This window comes from Nanorana parkeri, unplaced genomic scaffold (assembly GCF_000935625.1).
Source record: "Nanorana parkeri isolate BGI_ZX_2015 unplaced genomic scaffold, ASM93562v1 scaffold559, whole genome shotgun sequence".
In the NCBI taxonomy this organism is placed as follows: domain Eukaryota; kingdom Metazoa; phylum Chordata; class Amphibia; order Anura; family Dicroglossidae; genus Nanorana; species Nanorana parkeri.
The window spans coordinates 559299-579533 of record NW_017306827.1 but is presented as its reverse complement, the minus strand read 5'-3'; the positions used below and the strand labels follow the sequence as shown (position 1 = coordinate 579533).

Genomic DNA, 20235 nt, shown 5'->3' with positions numbered 1-20235 from the left:
TTAGGCTGATCCAAACTTAGGAACAGCTAATAATAACCTTAGAGACTGATCCTGACTTTAGTCAGATTCAGATCTCACTAAAAGCTCTTTGATCGTGCCTAGACGATCAGAACTGATACATTTCACTCAAAAGATATACATTGTATCTTTTGAGTGAAATGTATCCAAACATCGGGCTCTCGAGCTGTCAAAACAAATAGCAGAGAGGTGAGGTGAGTCACTGCTGCCTCTCTGCTATTTTGAGCTGTCAAATACGGGATCGCAAATTGCAGTCCTCTATTTGCATGTAACGGCTTCATTCTTTCATTAATGAAAGGAAGAAGCTTTTACAAAAAGCTTAATTATTTCATTAATTAATGCCTCAATACTGAGACATTAATGAATGACTGTTAAATGCTGAGAATCAGCAAATACCGGCATTACAAAGCCTGATATAACTCGTCACGTACAGTGTACGTGGCCAGTCATATAGGCACAAAGTGACAGGACGTACACTGTACGTCTACCGTCACGAAGGGGTTAAAGTACATTTCCAAATTGAAATAACACCTATTTTATATTTGTTGCATGTTTCTCATTTACATTTGCATAACTTTAAAAAAATCAAATTGCTGCGCATGCAATGCATTCTCTATTCTCAAAGATAAGTTGTACTCTGCAATAAGTTTTGTTCTGGAATGCAAGAGGGGAAGGGCAGGTTAATGTTAACATGAACCCTGACTGTACTCTGTTGGCAGATCTCATTATCAGTTGTAAACTAGGTTTGAACACTGTCTGTCCTAACAAAGGGTTAAAGATCTGGAAGCATTGTATGTGGAAGAGGAAGCTCATCTGTCCTTAGTCTTTCTATGGGGATAGACAGAGCTTCCTGTCACTTGGAAATGGAGAGAGAAGCTTGCAAAGACCTGCTACACAGGCAAGAAATATTTTTGTAATTATTTTTTGGTGTGCTGTGTGAATAAGAACACATAACAATCATATAGGGGGTTTTCTCAGATTTGACTGCAAACGTGGAAATACACTTCCTGTTCAAAAGATCAGTGCCTGTAGGATAATCTTCTCTCAACTGAACATTCCTTAGCGTATGGGTCAGCACCACCCTGATTTGTACCAAAATTAGACAACCTTGGCTATGCCAGACGTCACTGCTATGTTACTTATGTACCCAACTGGCCAAATTCCACAACCTTAAATGTGTAGAAAGGTGATATTTATAGGCTGAAAATGTAAATAATGAAACACTTTAAGCAGCATCATCATCATCATCATTTTGTATCATATCGTGTCTGACAAAGAAACCTTTACACATAATTGTCTCTCCTATATAGATGTCCTGTCAGTCAGTCACATATACATCTCTTTCATATATGTATGTCTTTTCTATCAGTCACACATGGATCTTTTTCATACGTGGATGTCTTGTCTGTTGTTTACACATTGATCTCTCTCACACAGGCTCAGATGACTTGTCCGCAAAACTGTGGGACGTCAGCACTGGTCAGTGTATATATGGGATCCAGACACATACATGTGCTGCTGTGACCTTCGATGAACAGAAACTAATCACTGGCTCCTTTGATAACACAGTGGCCTGCTGGGACTGGAGCTCAGGGGCCAGAATTCAGCACTTCCGAGGTCATACAGGGGCAGGTGAGTAGCTTACAAAGAAGCATTTTGGTGGGTGGATGTTCCCTGTCACTTGTGAATGAGGTAACTCTGTAGGAGGTAAACAAAGTTTAGGCCTGAAAAAAAATGCTCTGATATCCCTGACAGTTTATCAGTTTGCCCAAAACGGCTGTATTATTTACAGGGCAACACTGGATCCTTATTTTTTTCTCCATTTACATTTGCATTGCTTTTAGTAATAAGGAGTACAACAAAAGGATACCAACAATGAACACGTACCGCAAAATGTGAGCAGCAATAAAGGGATACCCACTGGCTCTTTATATGACTTGAGGGCTCTGTAAGATGCCCTGTAAATACTATGTCACAAGGCTCCATTGTATTCTACATTATTTCTTATGTTACTTGTTGATGTAACTCTTACGTATTCCTCAGTGCTGTATAAGTAACAGTACACCAGTCACCACACAAGAGCAGTTTTCATTCTAATAGCCCTACTATAGTCATACATACCCTAGGGTTAATTTGTGTGAAAGCCAATCAAGAAAGAGAAACACAACAAGGGAAGAACATAACATCCCATGCATTTAGTGACCTTGGTGGGTATCTGATCCAGGATACAAGTTCTGCAAGGACACAGAGCTAAGCACTCAGCCACTAAGCATGTAAAATAAACATAATGTGTGTGCCAAGTGGCAGGGTCAGAAATCGAGATGCGGTTATCAGTGCATAAAACAACTTCCATCATCTACCCACAAGTAAAATCAAATTCAAGCCTTGTTCCAGATAAAACATGTAGGACGTATGTGCTTGTTTTCAGATAAAGGAAAAAGACTGCACACCAATGTACACTGACTGTTACCTTTATTCCATGGTAATTACCGCTTCCAGTGTGACAAGATTACCCACCCAAACACCACCCATATCTGATGTGTTTCACCCTTACGGGCTTAGTCATAGAGATCCATAATCTCTACGACTAAGCCTGTAAGGGTGAAACACGTTATAGGTGGGCGGTGTTTGGGTGGGGAATCCTGCCACGCTGGAACCTCTAATCACCATGGAATAAAGGTAACGGTAAGTGGACATTGGTGTGCAGTCTTTTTTCTTCATTTTCTGGAGTGCACCCATAGACGCCCCAGTGGTGGGGACCGTTACCAGACGGAGCGGGGAGATCTTTTTATTTTTGTTTACCAATAAAAGAGAGTGTTGTTTTGTTTTTGTTTGTTTTTTTTTTGCATGTAGCAATTAATCCGATGCATGCTTTGATTCTTCTAGTGTAGGTTAGACTGTGAAAGGAAGCAGAAGACTGGTTGCTATATGTGACACAGACATTTGCAGTTCATAAGAGCTGATGACAGATGTTGTGCTTGTCTCCATTCTGTGCAGTGTTCAGTGTGGACTATAATGATGAATTGGACGTTCTGGTCAGTGGCTCTGCGGATAACACTGTGAAAATCTGGGCCTTATCTTCCGGATCATGCTTGAATACACTCACCGGACACACCGAGTGGGTCACCAAGGCAGGTTTCTGCTTACTATCAAATATAAGTTATAGTGATATACTGTTATCAGCTTTCACCACAAGAGTTCAGAGAAGGATTAGCGTGTGTGGCCCGTTCAATGTTAGTTTAACATTTTCTGTTGTTTAAAGCCAATGTGTTAATTCTAGTAAGCATATTATAGTTTGTGAACATCATCTGATGGTAATTCAAATGCATATCTAGAAAGAAGGGATAATGAGTGCTCTAAGTCTAGCTTCTGTTTGCCCTGCTGCCTCCTTCTGTGATGGCAACTAACTATAACCGTATTTCTCATTTGGGGAACACTGACCTCCACTGGCACCGCGCCATCCCCCACAACTGACTTTCACAATAGCCACCACATGTTCACCCTGCCATTCATTGTTCTTTAAGACAATTTCCACACTCCGCTCTCAGTATTTGTTTTGCCCTCACCCTGCCAGGTCATACACACATGAGCTACCCTGGAAATCAGATGTCTATGCACACATAACAAAGGAATAGTAGTCTACACTGCTGTATGTGTACGCTTAGCTAACAGAGATATTTTGTGTACCCTTAGGTCGTCTTACAGAGATGTGAGGTGAAATCCGTCATGCATAGTCCCGGAGATTACATCCTTTTAAGTGCTGATAAATATGAAATTAAGGTATTTATGCTGTGTATATTTACAGTAGTAGAGTATTGTACCTTGTTAGCCATTGATTAGTGCAGAAAGTTTGAAGTTAAAGTAATACCCTTTATTGGCCAACTCACAGTAAGGAAAATAATGATTTGATCCCCTGCAAATGTTGTATATTTGCCCACTTACAAAGAAATGAAAGGTCTATAACCTTTATCATAGGTGTATTTTAAATGATAGAGACAGAATATCAACCAAAAATCCATAAAAGACACACATGATACAAATGTTATAAATGAATGAATGGAAGAAAGAGATTCTGTGGACGGATGTCTTTTATATACATAACGAGTTGTCGTTAGGAACATCTTCTTAAATTGGCAGGACTAATCTGTGTACCACATCGCCAGCCTGTGGGAGCCAGAATTATTATTGGTTGGTAAGGGATCAAATACTTATTTTACTCATGGAACTGCAACTCAATTTATAACATTTGTATCATGTGTGTCTTTTATGGATTTTTGGTTGATATTTTGCCTCTATGATTTAAAATACACCTATGATAAAAATTATAGACCTTTCATTTCTTTGTAAGTGGGCAAACTTACAAAATCTGCGGAGGATCAAATCATTATTTTCCTCACTGTAAGTTATTAAAGAAACTTTCAGGATTCCTTAGATCGTTTGTCAAGTTTAAAGCCTGACAAAGGGATGTAATGAATCCTGAAAGCTTGCATCTCTAATAACGTCAGTTAGCCAATAAAGAGTATGACTGACTTAAACCTCAAACCTTCTAGTGTGTGTAATTGAAATTGTGTGTGCATTTCTTTTTTTTTTCTTTCTTTTTGATGCTCGCCTTTCCTGTGCCAACATCCTGTGTTGTCTGATTCTTTATATTTCTCAGCTTATAAAGAATTGTCAAATTTCTAAAAAGCATTTTACAGTTTAATGAATGTTACTTTTTATGCTTTTGATGTTTCAATAGCATTGGGGAGTTCATTAATCTCGACATGCTGAGTTATGCATATGTCAGTGTACAGGAAGAAAAACAAAATACTGACAGACAGCTAGACACTTTTATGGCAGAAGAGATTTACACAGTCTCTTCTGTCATGGAAAGCCTGCCAATCGGCATTTTCTTTTTTATTTTACTTTACTTCACTTTAAAGAGTAGTTCCACGTTTGTTGAGAGGACAAAAAAAAAAAAAACCCTTTCTGGGTGATCCATGTTCACTGCTAGGATTTTAACTAACTAACTTTGCTGCAATTTCCTACCTGTTGTTGTTTTTGTTCTAAAGAATTACCTGTTTGTTGCAGCATGTCCTTTCCAAACTGATTCTGGAATGGGAGGGTCTGCATTTGTTATAATTAGCTGGTGGGCTTCCTGAGTTGGAATAAGTAATGGCAGTGCAGTGTCTGAATCCCTGGTGTAAAAATTAACCCTTAGGGTAAATCTTACCAAAAATGTTATTCCTATTGCAAGGAATGCCAAAATTGTACCCATATTTCTGGGAAAAGCAGTCAGACAATCACAGAAGCAGGAAGTGATACTTTTGGGGGAGTTCTGTAAACCAACTGTGTGCAGAATGCCTCCAGGTTGCCATATTGCATTGATTTTCTTTTTACAGATTTACAACATTGCAGCGGCTACAGTTTTAAGTGGAAAGGTAATTTTTAATAACGTTAAATTACAAAATGCCTCGGGGAACAATGATATATGCTATATTATTTTAAGATTGTTTCTATATTTTTTTTAAGTGTTAAGTGGAGTTACCCTTTAATGACCAGAAAATATTGAAGCCAAAGAATAAACATAAGAGCCAGAAAATTAGCATTTGCATAATGAGCAGTAGCAGTGGCGGCCACTATGTCCTGCTCAGGAAAAGTTCCCTTTAACGCTATAGAGAATAAAACAGACTCAACACCACAAAAGCAGACTTTTTCCAGTTTGCAGGCAATGCTTGGTCAGTGCAGGATTTGAAATAGAATTACACTCCCAGTATTTTATCAACCAAGGCTGCATTTTTTTAGTTTATAAAATGCTTTTTGTTATTGAGAAGCAGTAAAACTGCTATTAGCTCTGACTGTTGCTTATAACTACCGATAAGCTGTCACTGTTGGGGAGATATCTTCTTACTTCCTGTCAGGAAAGATAGTGATGGGGAAAAAATATAGTGGCACATGTACAGGCCCCGTCTGAGTGTAAAAGGTTGAAGATTCCAACAATGTTTTTATTGCGGTCGGTGCCTTCCTGTTACATTATAACAAACATCTTTATTCACAGCTCCACTCACCTTCCACACCCATTGTGAGGTTGTTTCACTTACACCATCACTCAGTGGTTAACACTCTTATCTATTCTGTTAATGTGGTATGAAGTAATATCCATTTACTTAAACGGCATATTTCAGAAATATAGGATTGATCTGATCACAAAGCTTCTAATTTTCCACTGTACGTTGACTTTAGAAATTATATTTAGTTTTTTATTTTGTTTGTTTTGCAGGTTTGGCCAATTGGCAGAGAAATTAACTGCAAATGTTTGAAGACGCTGTATGTGTCGGATGACCGGAGTATTACGCTGCAGCCACGCCTGCACTTCGATGGCAGATACATCGTATGCAGCTCAGCATTAGGACTCTACCAATGGGATTTTGCCAGCTATGACATTTTAAGGTAAATAGATGACTCTCCACCTCTTTCTGTTCAGATGTGATAGACCGTGGAACCATTGTCTTTAGTGTCATCAATCCCAAGACACCATCCTGCCAATCACACCTCTAAATAGAAGACACACAAGACAAAGTCCTTAGTTGTAGATGGGTAGTCCATCAGAATGAAAGACCTTTGCATATTTGACATAGGCTGGCTATTAACGGCTCTGTTGTACAGTCCTGTGTGATACTGAGCAAGGACCAGGGCCATTCAGTGCTTCTAAGATGTAATAACAAGTATTTCCAGTGCCATCTGTGTTTATCAAAGCGGACCTTTATCCATATCTTTAAAATAACAACAAACACACCTTTTACAAATGTTTAGTAATCACAATCTAGAAACACATACTTCCAGATAATTGACGTCTTGGTATTTTCTGCATACTTTATTTCTATGTTCTTCCCCAGTCTTCTGACAGTGGCCATGTTTACTAAGGGCAGAATACTCGATCTCCTTTTACTTCCTGCATTTCTGGCACATGTGACTAGGACATGTGACCATGCAAATCACCCCAGGGAAGGGAAATGCCTTTCCCTGAGATCTCATGAGATTACAGATGAGATTTCCCAGCAATGCTCTGCTGATGACAAGGCAATCCCAGTGTGCATTGCTTTGGCAAACTAAAGTAATTTTGCCCTTTCAAAGCAGGAAGTGAATGCTCTCCTCCAAGTGTAAGTATTTCCCAATCACAGCATTTTACACCTGACATGTCTATGTTATTATTAATCATCATACATAGAGGCATGAATTGGTAGAATTAGATTTTTGAGTGTGAAGGTCCGCTTCAATGGTTACAGAGAAGGACTGAACTGATCTTTCCCTAATGTGGGCAGCCTATGTCAAAGAGCAGATTGAACCAACAAACCAGAAGCTATCTTTCAGTTGTGTGGTCCCAATAAACTGAAGTTTGGCTGCCGCAGGCTATTGCTCCACATCTCTCAAGCTAACAATTCAATATCCACCATAAATCAGGGTTACATTTTGTTTCAACACATCAGATGTATTATTTCTGTACTAATATCTAAAAAGTAAACACAAATTATGAAATATTTTGTATACAAGCTTACACTATTCACAGTGTTTGGACCCTGAGGAATCTAAAATTTGTGAGGGGAATCCATGAAGTGCAGCGGTCATGCCTACAAAAGGTAATTCATGCTATCATTCTAGTAGGCTTACCATTTATTAGGTGGTCATTGTTAAGTCTAGCTAAAGCCAGAGTTTGTTGGGCCAAGTCATCTGCTGCTTTCTTTGGAACACTAGTGGTGAGATCTCTGTGCTTTAGTTCCTGGGGTTGTTCTTACTCTTCATGTTGTATTTGTCGAGCAGAGTGGAAAACCTCATAATAGTGTGTGTGTGTGTGTAAATACCTGGGAACTCAAAGCAGAGATATAACCATCCAAGCCCTCAGTGATGTAAGAAACTGTGGTGTTTGACTGTCCAGCATTTACCAACCACTGACATTTTAGTCTGCTTTATTGTTTATATATTGTAATAATGTTTGTTTCTTATAGAATTATAAAAATGCCAGACTCCAACAGCCTCTCCCTTCTCGGCTTTGGTGACACTTTTGCTCTTTTGTTTGACAACCACCACTTGTACATTATGAACTTACGGACTGAGAAAGTGATCAGCCGTTGGCCCCTGCCAGAGTATAGGAAGTCCAAGCGGGGCTCAAGCTTCTTGGCGGGAGAAATGGAATGGCTGAACGGCTTGGATGGTGTTAATGACGTTGGCTTGGTCTTTGCCACAAGTATGCCTGATCACAGTATCCATTTGGTATTGTGGAAAGAAAATGGCTGAGAGCAGCAAATGGGCATCGGGTGTTTTTATCAGGATGTTCAGACTGAAGTATCAGCAACCACCTTCAGAGCATAACTTGCATGAACCAAAGTCTCCCATCATGCACTGCACAATCATAGTTTTCTTTTTGGTTAGTTTGGAGAGGAAAGAGCCTTTTATTACCACATTAGCATTTCGCATGCTGAAAGGATCTCACTGCCTATTTTTACATACATCCCATGAACTGTGTGTGTGATTAATGTCCAGCCACAGTCCTTCCTTCAGATTGCTTTTAAAGAAAACCGGAAGAGAAAGTGAACCTGTATCTTGTCAATCACCCATTTGTACTATAGATTTCAGTCTTCAATAGTCTTTATACATGTAATCTATTTTATTACAAAATAGACTAAATGATTTGCTAGTTTATCTATAACATATGACAGGAATTTCCCCATCAACATCACCACCAGCTGTTGTATAAAAGCACTTGAACCCCTGACAGGTTTCCTGTAAGAGACTGCGCGTGGATATTTCACCTAGGTGTCTACCGCCACATGCAATTGTGTCCAACTGTTATATAGTGTAATGTCACCTGTATGCTGATTGACAGAGCAGAATCCACAGCATTTTCTCTGCTTGTCACAATAAAGCTCCACGTACCCAAATTAAGATGTCAGTATTCTTTATTTTCTGTCACCGGGTATCTAAGCTTTGCCACTCTGTCAGGAAAAAATTCTGGTGGGACACTCTTTCCTCATTCATTATTTTCAAAACACCACCACCCAGAGATCCAGCCTATTTAGTGGAGAGTGTTACTATCTAGGTCTGGATCTCTGGTGGTGGTGTCACTTTTAAGAAATCAACCTGGCTATTTTTATTTTTTTTATCTTTCATTGGGGAACACATGAGAGCTAAAGCGTATAAGATTTGCATGTTAGGAAATATGAATACTAAGGAAAAAATGTATACCCTTATGCAAAGGCTCAGCAGAGATCATATAATTACAGAGATAATCGGGTTAACAGGCTTGGTAAGTTCCACTATGCTTTTACATGGGGCTGGACAAATCGCAGGAGCCAGAGAGCCAATGCTCCTTAAAAATTATAGCTGGCGTCTAAGTTTTGAGGTTTTCTCTATTTGTTGTTAATGGAGTTGGCTCCTAAAATAATATCCTGCTTGCTCCTACATTCCATATTCATGTGTTCACCCCTGTTTCACACGGTTGATATAGTAGATGTTATCTAATGACATGTATTTCTTTTTCATCTGTTGAGGAACGCAGGAAAACTTTAACCTTTGAGTTATACTGCCACCTACTGGAGGATAGGACACTGGCAAACACAAAAATGTAGACCTGCCCAGGATGACCCCTCCTACTACCAGCATGCCTCTTTATTCTGCTTATATCCTAGGAGGATAGATGTATATTCTTTAGTTCTTCTTGTAAAAGACTAGTTAATTTTTGCAACCACCATTTATGTTCATTTATTTTTCAGTGTTTTCTTCTTCATTCAGGACATTGCTGCTAGAGCAGGTTTCTAAGATAGTAGTCATTTGGAGTGGCCTATCCTCAGCTTGGCTTTAGAATGCTGAACTGGGGGGCTAGCCTGGAAGTGACCTTCAGCTACTGGATTCTGCATAAGGTGATTTCCAGACCCTGTCTGGTAAGAAGTTAGCCACTGTGTGCTTCTTCCCTCTGAAGACTCACTCGGTGAGTCAGCCAGTTGGTTTGAGCACCAGGAGCAACACTATATGTTTGGATTGCTTGGCACCCTTAAAGTCCCCAGTTCCTACCACGAGAGGGTAAGCACTGGTGTCATCCACTGGTAAGTGTCAAACGTGCATGCTCCCACTCCCTCTTTCCTACCATTCAGTGTCGAGGAAGCATCTCCCTGCTGCTGCTCCTGCATTACCAAGAGTCATGTGACATTGATCTTTGGTCTGTTCCTGCTGCTCCTCACGCTGACTTGGTTACCACCTCACCTGCTACCAGAGTACTTAAGGCTTTTCCTTGTACCTTTTAATTACATTGCTTCACCATCACGTGATTGCAGCATACAGTATCTGAATTAAAATACAGGGGAGGGGGCAGTCCTGATGTGTTGGGTGCCTCCTACTAATGGATCTGGCGCTGCTTGCAGTGTGCCTACTAATGTGGCCAACATTTGCAGCCTGGAATCTCCTTGCCCCTCTGCTCCTAGTGTCTGTGCCATCTTTGTAGTCTTTCCTAGCTTTGTTGGGTGTGATTGGCAATTCCTGCTTTGTGCAAAGAGGCTTTTACTTCAGTCATGCAGGACTTTATGGCCTAAATAACAGTTTTCTGACTCTTGTGGCTTCCCTTGCACCTGTCTTTGGGGACCCTCAAATACTGACTGACTGGTCTAAGGCTATAAGAAAGGATCTGATAACTATTGTGGTTCATCTCTTAGTCATAGAATGTTTGGAACAAATGTCTGCTGCCCTCAGCTAGAGTTATGGTCTGCCTCCTAGTCCACCACAAGGCCTGGAGATTCAATTTGGCCAAACCCTCAAACAAATCTTCAGAATGATGTACCCCCACTTTCCAAAATGGGGAGCATCTTTTATATTTGGACAACTTGCATCTCAAATGCCTGGGTGCTCCAGCACTGTCCTAAAATCATTAGTCTGTATTGTTTTAGAAAAACTGTCACATAACACTAAAAAAAAAAAAGGTATTGGTATCGGCGAGAACTTGAGGAAAAGTATCGATACTTGTACTCAATGTTAAAAAAATGGTATTGGTTCATCCCTATGTTTTTGCCAAAAGTGTTCTTGGCCTAAAAAATAAGCTCATGCAGCCACCACATCTAAGGATTGGCGAGATCCACTGTATTAAATATTTATTTTTAGTTATCATTTAATATAGGTTGCCTTTTGGTAAGAGCCTAGTTCTTCCATCCATGTGCCTGCTTGGCCTGTGGTTTAGTCCAGAGTTGGAGCTGGGTTGTTTAGTTTACTGCCAAGATTAAGGATAGCGGAAGGTGCCTTATTTTGACAGCCGTGTCAATAATGGCCAGTCTGCAAAGTCTTGTTCCCCTCCATTGATTCGTAGAGCACAGACTATGTGCAAATTATCCAGGATGCTGGCTTTCAGCAAAATCTGTCCATCCTGCACCCACACCCAGAGAGTCAGCTCCTTGTTCATTTCCAGTTGTTTTTCAGCTTGACATAGGACTTTCTTGTGCTTTAGCAGGTCTCTGAGGAGATTCTCCCACAATGTGGCTTATATACGCAGCTCTTGGGTCTGCTGACCCTTCCAATGTTTCCATTTGGTAAGTCTGGAAAAATTGACAACTAAATGTTGCTGGTTTATGTTAAGGTTCACCAGTGGGTTGCCCTGATCTTGCAAAGTATCTTTGGTGCGTATAGTGAGGTTCAGATATGCAGTGCTCCACATTGCAAAGAGTGGACTGCATGATATGACTAATGGCACAGTAGTCAACTTAAAAAAAAAAAAAATCTTGTTAAAGTGGACTCTGCACCTACTTAAGGAGTGTTCTTAGATCTTATGGTTCTGTGACTATTATGCAGTCATTTAACTACATAAGAGATGGCAATGAGATCTCTGTATGTTTTTATTTCCTTATGTGCAGTAGGTTGCTCCCCCCTCCCACACCATTGAACCTAGAGAGAACTCTTAGCTCTGTGCATTAACCAAGATGGTTCTATACTGGTGCTTTGCCAGACCAAGTAGTTGCACAGAATACACAGGTAGAGAATTTGCATACTTAATTGTCTCCCTATTTCCCCTTCTACAATTTTCAGCCTCATCCCTATGACTTCTACATCTGCTTCAGGCATGTAATTATTTTCTTACTCATGAGTTTTTATTAAAGTTTTTTTCTATGTCTCCTCTTCCAAAGTTTGTTTTTTTTTCTTCCGGCCCCTGCCTTTGTCTCGCTGCTTTCTTTTTAGGTTCAGCTTTGAAAGTCATCATAGCAGGGCTCTGCTTCTTTTTGTCTGTTGTCCTGCCTTCCATAGGTCTCCTGTGTCCCCCAGTTAACATTGCAAACTTGGAACACTTTCACCTCGGGTTGTTACCTTGCCTGCTGCTGTTTTTACTGTGCTTTTGTCTTTCTCTGCTGCAGAATGAAAGACCAATGCCTGGAGGAGGGGTATGATAGGTTTTGTTTCCCCCCCCGCCCTCCTTATATTATCCAGCTCACTAATAGGATTTACACCCCCATCAGTCTCAGTATTTATGGTGAGTATGAAAATATAATCGAGATCCGTTTAAGTGTAGGCTATTAGTCCCTTTTTACTTTCAAAATTGTTTTCATTTTCCCAAACAAAAAGGTAATAGATCCCAGCTGAGATCTAAAACAGTGACCTCCCTATAGCCCCTAGGAATCAAGGTCAGATATCTCTCCCTCTTTATTAGCTGCAGGTCTAAAATGGACACAAGCTTTTGCATCTCTGGTATCCTCTCTGTGATGAGAAAGTTCTTCGCCAGGCAGCCATCGTATGAAAAATCTCTCCGCTCTGCTCTAAAATGTTACTCACTTCACCCTCTATACGCAACCTGTAATGTGACCTAATGTAAGGCATGCAGATTTGCAATGTTAATGTTCAAGAAAGTACGCCTCTAAGCCAACTTTTTGCCCATCCGAGAGCGCTGTTTACATGTTTTTTCTGAGATTTGCAATGTTGGAGAGTATAAAGTGAAATGACTAAACTGAAAGTTGAGGCACGGTGTAAAATACATACAGATACACAAGACAGCCTAACTAGCACTCATCATGGGTCTATGAATGCAAGCCATTAGATCTTCATTTTTTTGAGGACAATACACTAGTATGACAGACATAGTAATCAGCTTTAGGAGGGGGAAACACACATACAAGGCAAGTTGCATTTATTTGGGACAAGAATTACTAGTGGGGGGGAAGGAAATATTATCTGCACTTCAACTTTAAGGAAGCCTATCTGAATGCAATTGGTGGCCTTTTCTGAAAATAGTAGCTGCCTGTTCATAGTCAAGTAATGGTTTCAGAACTTTGCATCACTGGCCTAAAATAAGTATGCTGAGAAGGTCTTCTGACTTTGTTGTTATGCAAATTTACCCCGACTTAGTGACTCAGTAAAGTATAAAAGCCAAGGAATTAGCATAACAGCAAGACAACATTGTCAGCCTCAATATTTCTCCCATTACATCTTAACTGCCTTTGTGGCTGAAGCCACTACCTACAGACAACAAATGCATGAGAACCACAGTTCACCTCCATGCTTATGCGTATTTCAGTGCTGAATGGGAAATCCCAACAGCATTTCTCTCCCACATGCTGATGGGTGTCTATGCAGGGAAGAAGTTGTGCATTTGTCTGTGTACCTGAAACCCTATGATTGCTGCACATATGTAAACTAACAGTATAATGCACATAAGTTGTACAAGTACTTTTATTTCACACCACAAAAGAAAGTAAAGCAATTGAGCACTGAAGTGTCCCACAGTCCATGTGTATGAATAGGACCCTACCTATGCATGTTGATGGAATTTCCGCTTTCCTGCTGTCTGAATAGTAGACACTCAGAAATAGTGTACAATCAGCATTACATCTGTAAATATGTATCCAGACATCCCCACAAACTGGTTTGGAATATTTTAAAAGGTAATGTTGAAATCGCTGTGTTCTTTTCAAAAATGTTATTTACACCAAACCATTCCAGCTCATAAAGATGACAGCACAGGGGGATGTTCCAAATTTCTGGCTGAGACTCAAGATCCAAAAGGAATAATCTGGAGATTGCCAACTTTTATCTTTTACTGGAATTGTAGCTATTGCGTCCTCCCCAATGAAGAAACTGTTATAAAAATTGTGAGGAGACAGAATTCACTTTTTTGAAGACGTCTTGGTATTTTTTGATTTCTTATGGTGACTTTTTAACTTTTTGAGAGCGGGCCCTGTCTGCTTCTGTGGAGAGAGAGAAAGAAAAAAACCAATCAGATTATTTATTTTCATTATATAATACTCCACAACCAAACACATGCGTACCTGTGGCCGTTTTCTCTGGCTGTTATTAACACTCTCCTCCACTTCCATCTCTTCATTACTGTCTGACTTTACTTCACCATTTTCCCCATCTATGGTTTTCTTTGTGAACATGTGTGCTGCAAAAAAAAAGTGTTTTTCCATCTGAGAATAATTTATATAAATTAACATTTTTAAATTATAAAGCTATAAGACGAGCATGCAATAGCATAGCTTGCAACAGCTCTATTCAGTGAAGGTAAAAGTGCAACAGAATAAGGCTGGAGAGGAGAATTACTTATTTGGTAAATCCTGCATAGGCAGCAATCTGTGTTCAGGTAAGGTTAAAGTGACACTAAGCTCAGAAGTTTAAAAATGCATTCAAATACCTTAACTATTAACAAAACTATCTTATTTGTGTATCACCCGGCTGTAGATCCTCAAATCATCTCTGAATTGGTGCTGACACTGTCCTTCCTTCTGGAGGGGGGCTACTCTTGTTCCCCATGGTCCCTGTGTGTGTTGTAAAGTATCCACGGCTGCCAGCTCGCTCCTGTGATAGATTACAATCTCACGTTTAGTTTACTAATTTGTCCTGAAACTACAGCCCCATCACGGGAGCGTGCTTGGAGCGGTGACAACTGTACAACACACAGGAACCCTGGAGAGCAAAAGTAGCCGCCCTCCAGAAGGAAAGAGTGTCAGCACCAATTCAGAGATGATTTGAGGATTTACAGCTGAGTGATGCACAAAGAAAAGTTACATTTTTGTTAACAGTTATGTCTTAAAAAAGCATTCAAGTACTTTAACGCCTGAGTTTAAAGTTACTTTAGGAATAGAATAAAGGGTCGGGTTAGGAATTGTGCTCCAGATTGGGAACAGGATAAAGGGTCCGGTCGAGTGTTGCCCTCCATATTGGGGATAGGATAAAGGGTCAGATCAGGTGTTGTGCTCCATATTGGAAATATGATAAAGAGTCAGGTGTTGTGCTTCGGATTGGGGATAGGATAAGGGTCAGGCCTAGTTTTGTGCTCCAAGTTGGGGATTCGATAAAGCTCAGAACTAGGGATCGGACAAAGGGCCAGGTCAGGTGTTGTGCTCTGGACTGGGGAATAGCAGAAAGGATCAGGCCTAATGTTGTGTTCCCTCTGGGTGAAAAGATAAGGGGTCAGGTCATTTGTGCTCTGTATTGGGGATATGATTAAGAGTCAGTTCTGGTGTTGTCCTCCAGACTGGGAACATGGATAAAGCTTAGGGTAATGTGTTGCGCTAAAGAACAGGGGTACGATAAAGGGTCAGGTCTGTTGTGCTCAAAATAGGGGATGTGAATAAAGGGATCAGGCTTATCTGCCAAATGGGCACTATGAATAAAAAGTCAGGTCCCAGCTCCACATTGGGGATACGAGAAAGGGCAAGGCCAAGTGTTGTAATTCAGACTGAGGATACTTATAAAGGATCAGATCAGGTCATTTGTGCACCAGACTTGGGATGATGATGATGATGATGGCCAAGTGATGTGCTCTGATTTGGGGATAGGATAAAGGGTTAGGTCTGGTGTTCTAAGCTGTGAATCCAGCAAAGGGATCAGAGTAATTAATAATGTGAAGGTCAGGGTGAAGTTAGAAATCTTGGATCTGTCAGTGACTTAAAAAGCACTGAAGCTTTTGGATTATCTGGAAACAAAGGAAACCAGTAGTTTCAAAAAGTAGACATGGGCAATGACAGGTTTCCTTTAACTGCTAACATCTAAAAGGTGTCAAATCTCTGGCAGCTTAAATTCTGATACAAGATTTACAAGAAACAAGGAAGACTGTGGCTCTTTTTATTGGACCTTGCTACAAGGAAGTCGTGTGTGGGCCTATTGGTTGCAGCAGCTTGTGATTACCGATACCTGGATAAAGGTCACTCATGCTGTCGCTGGAGTCGCTGTCCTCAGCACCGCTATTATCCAGTTCCCACATTTGTTCTTTTTTGCCAGCTTGTTGCTCATCCCCCAATTTGCGTTGCTTGGACTTGTTCTGGAGACAAGTAGGCACATATTCCACCCCCAGTTTCTGGCATTCCTCGTCTGAAAGAAAAAGCAGAGGGATTTCTCAAAGGCTAGTTACATGCATTATGGTCTGTGCAACTTAATCCAGTCTTATCTCATGCTTATTGTAGAATGTGTAGTAAGTTTGAGTCACAGCACAACCAGATAAAATTCTGGGAAAGAGCTGTGTGGGAAAACTTTCAAGCAATCTTTATGGGGAGCTGGTCCTACAGTCAGTGTTCCTGTACATCTTTCTTTAATTTTATTAATGAAACATAAAAAAGTTGAAAATATAGTGAAAGCATGGAATATTTTTCCAGAGATCATTAGAAAGGTCTGATCATATTAAAGTATTTTACTCATAGTGCATTGACACATGGGGAGCAGAGACTTTACAAGACAGAGCCCTTCATACCACTGAGTACTAATGTTGCCATCCAGTGGAGCGTCCCTGTAATGCTGCAGTCTTGGCGTCATCTAGTGCCCTCTCCAGCATGTCAGTACACACACCAAAAGGGTATTACCACTGAGCAAAAGGAATCTCTGCATTTGCCTCCACAGAGGGCAGCTACAGAGCGAAAACTGTTGGCGGTCATATTCCCAGGACAAAGACCACATCCTGCAAGTCATCTGCTGCCCACTCCAATAAGTGGAATGCTTTGAACAATGCAAGAGCTGACGAGTGCCATAATTTCACTATTGCTCATGGATTTATAACTGTAGGTCCTACTGAGAATTCTACATGCAACTCACATTTCTGCAGTGCTCGCTGGTAGCGGCTTCCATTGATGTGTCTCTGAACATCTTCCAGGCGCTTTGCGATGTGACGTACTGTTAGCTTACAGAACAGCTGACCTCTGGAAGCAAAATAGACATTACTTATTCCCCACGATAGCTTTAAAGTTGAAGGGTCCCAGTGCAGAAAAGTTACATAAAGGAGCAGATCCCCAAAATATGATCTTGTGGTGTCACCTTTAGGAGTAGAAATTCATTAGATAATTGAGGTATTTGCAGTTTGTGGAAAGAGATGCAGTGGCTGGAATATTTCACAAACCCCTTGGACTGTGCACATGTTTATACAGAACCCATCACCCAGCACTTATTCTGAAACATATTAGCAGTTAAACTGCCATGTCCTGTCCTCAGAGAACATGTTTTTAGTTGTGGACAGAGAGGGGAAGGGTTACGTATGTCAGGTTTTCACTGTTTTACCACACTCCACATTAGCGCCACAGGATTAGCATGGCTGACCTTTAAACATACACCACTATTGCAGGCAGCCCCGTTGGCAGTCAGGGAACTGAAAACCTATAAAAATAAGCAATGACAGGGCGCCTACTCAAGTGTAAAATTGTTTTATTTATAAGATTGTAAATGATCATAAATCATACTCACAAACGATGAGCCTTTATAAAGTGCCAAATGCGGCTGTGCACAAGGTAAACTGTTCCACACTGGGAACAGCCTATACGTCTCTCCGTCCGACCACTAAATGCGGAACACGTTTTCGGGGCCACGCCCCCCTTCATCAGAGCAACTCAGATCAATCTTTTAAATAAAGCAATTTTACACTAGGGCAGGCGCCCTGTCATTTCTTGTTTTTATAGGTTTTCATTGTTGTCTGTGACCCAATTTGAGGGATTACCTCTCATGTTTAGTCCCAATGACAACTGAACAGAAAATGGAGAAATCACCTCAATGGGAATTTCAAAGAGCAATACAAATATGAACCCTACCTCACTACATCCAGAACAAAGTCCTGAAGCTGAAGCATTTTTGGGGGGATATAGCTCCAAACACATTCAATATGTGTATCCCGAAAGCATCATATAGGAGAATCCTACCGCACTCCTTACTGGTATGTCCCTTGCGGTGGGTGCTGTAGTGACTGCGGGTGGCGCCGCTTCAGATTCAAGTAGTAAAATATATCACCAGTACACCGTGGGCAAATCTTCAGAAAGTGATAATTTTATTGATGCACACACCTCCTCATGTTGGAGCATTTCAGGGCCACTCAGGGTCCCTTCCTCAGGCATGACCTGTCACATTGCAACGTTTCGGGGCCACTCAGGGTCCCTTTGTGGCCCCGAAACGTTGCAATGTGACAAGATGTGTGTGCATCCATAAATGTGTGTGATCACTTTCTGAAGATTTGACCAGGGTGTGATGGTGATATATTTTACTCCCCAAAGATACAGCCAAATCAGCTGCTTCTTTTAAAAATCTTCCCCTCACAACCTCCAGATATTACACTTGGCTCCCTCTCGGCTCTCTCCGCCATTCACAGAACTTCTCTTAATATGATCCCACAATAAATCGAGTTCTGTGAATGGAGGAGGAGATTGCCATTCAACAGCTCTCTCTATTCATAGAACTTGATGCATCGAGGGATCATGGTAATAGAAGTTATTTGAATGGCTTCTCACAGTAAGTGCAGACAGCCTCCTCTCACTTCTCCTCCTCACAACTCACGGATATTACACAAGCAGTGCTGTGTTGGGGGGCAGTGAGGACAGTTTTTACAAAAAGCAGCAGCTGGAGCTTTGGGGATACACAACATTACACATATCTAATGGGTTTCGTACTGCACCCCCAAAAAAATATTTTACTAAACTTCAGCTTTAAATCTGGTGCTACACAAAATAGGACAGACAGCCAACATACTTGTTCTTGGTGCTGGGGATAATGTGGGGCTCATATTTGCTGCCATCAAATGATACTTCCATCAAGTTCTTGTATTTCTTCCCAGCAATGAATTTCTGCAGATCAAGGAGTCTACAGGGCAGCTCATGTCCAGTCACGGTGAAACGAACCTGGAAAAAAGAAGACCAGATTGAATGGTCAGACCAAATTACAGATCTAAACAGGATGAGATGGTAGGGAGCCCCATAATGAACCACTGCTGCTCAGATACATGTCCTGGAGATGCCAGGTGATAGAATACAAAACCACAAGCATGCCACGTGAATGTGCATCACAGATGAAAACAGTGTCACACAAGCAAACCGACATTTCGTGGGTCTGCAGGGTCCATTCCTCCAGATAACATAGTGATACCTTTCTATATCTCCTTAAAGCCCATTTCCACCTTTGCACAGGTATTTTTTTTAAACGTGCCAGCAATGTACACCGAGCGTACATGAAGCAGGCATATGCAGCTGAAGTATATGAAAACAGACACTTACAATTTTTGTTAGCTTTCCTCTTCGTATTCTCATGGAAATGGATGTCTGCTGTGCAAGAAATGTGTGTATATCAACCCTCCCGGACAGTGTAGTGTGTAAAGACAGAGCTGGTGTTTACTGATCATGTTAAAATGTGTGACAGGGAAGGGGAGAACCATTTATATTCAGACACCCTGGTATCAGACTGAATTTCCTTTGGAGACCATTTAGAATGTTTAGGCTTCAGGCCTAATAAAACTTTAATTAAAAAAAAATGAAGAAAGCCTGCAATGTGAGTCAACAATAAATGCTAATCACTTACAAGGGTGGAAATGGACATTAATGATACTATGTCACCTTGAGGAATGGACCCGCAGAGCCCTGAAATGTTGATATGCTTTTGACTCTGTGATACGCATTCATTTGGAGTGCTGATGATGATTTTGTATTCTCTCATCTGCTTGTGGCACTGCACCATTCGTTGCTATCATTTCAAGCACCCATTTATTTGAAGAAGGTCGGGACCAGCAGGAGTTGGACTTTTCTGAAGATGCCAGGGTCACCATAATTCCACTGGAGCAAGAAGAGCAAAGAAAAGCCACATGTTCCATACCCCAGTCCCACTGTAAGATTCATCCTAGGTGCATGACACATACCCAGGACAATGTACAGGGACTTCCGAGGATGGATGCCAGCACTACAGGACGTTATACATGTGCCTGTTAATATGGACAAGCAACAGAGCCTCCCCATGTCACTACCTGGGCAGGAGAGTCCTTCATAA

At 40.9% G+C, this 20235-nt stretch overlaps 2 protein-coding genes across 2 annotated transcripts in view; one reads left to right on the top strand and one right to left on the bottom strand.

Annotated features, from left to right (window-relative positions):
* The window catches only part of FBXW2 (F-box and WD repeat domain containing 2), a 15377-nt gene extending 6622 nt beyond the window's left edge, over positions 1-8755 (top strand). The window contains exons 3-7 of the mRNA XM_018562073.1: positions 1456-1650; positions 3016-3149; positions 3712-3798; positions 6278-6447; positions 8001-8755. Of these exons, the coding sequence (XP_018417575.1) occupies positions 1456-1650; positions 3016-3149; positions 3712-3798; positions 6278-6447; positions 8001-8289 (875 nt within the window). The 3' untranslated portion in view covers positions 8290-8755. The remainder of the gene's footprint in view (positions 1-1455; positions 1651-3015; positions 3150-3711; positions 3799-6277; positions 6448-8000) is intronic.
* Positions 8756-14120: 5365 nt separating this feature from the next.
* Positions 14121-20235, bottom strand: part of SURF2 (surfeit 2) — a 6368-nt gene continuing 253 nt past the window's right edge. Inside the window, exons 2-6 of the mRNA XM_018562074.1 lie at positions 18952-19100; positions 17041-17144; positions 16150-16326; positions 14283-14398; positions 14121-14201 (exon numbers count right to left, since the gene is read on the bottom strand). Coding sequence (XP_018417576.1) covers positions 14121-14201; positions 14283-14398; positions 16150-16326; positions 17041-17144; positions 18952-19100 — 627 coding nt within the window. The remainder of the gene's footprint in view (positions 14202-14282; positions 14399-16149; positions 16327-17040; positions 17145-18951; positions 19101-20235) is intronic.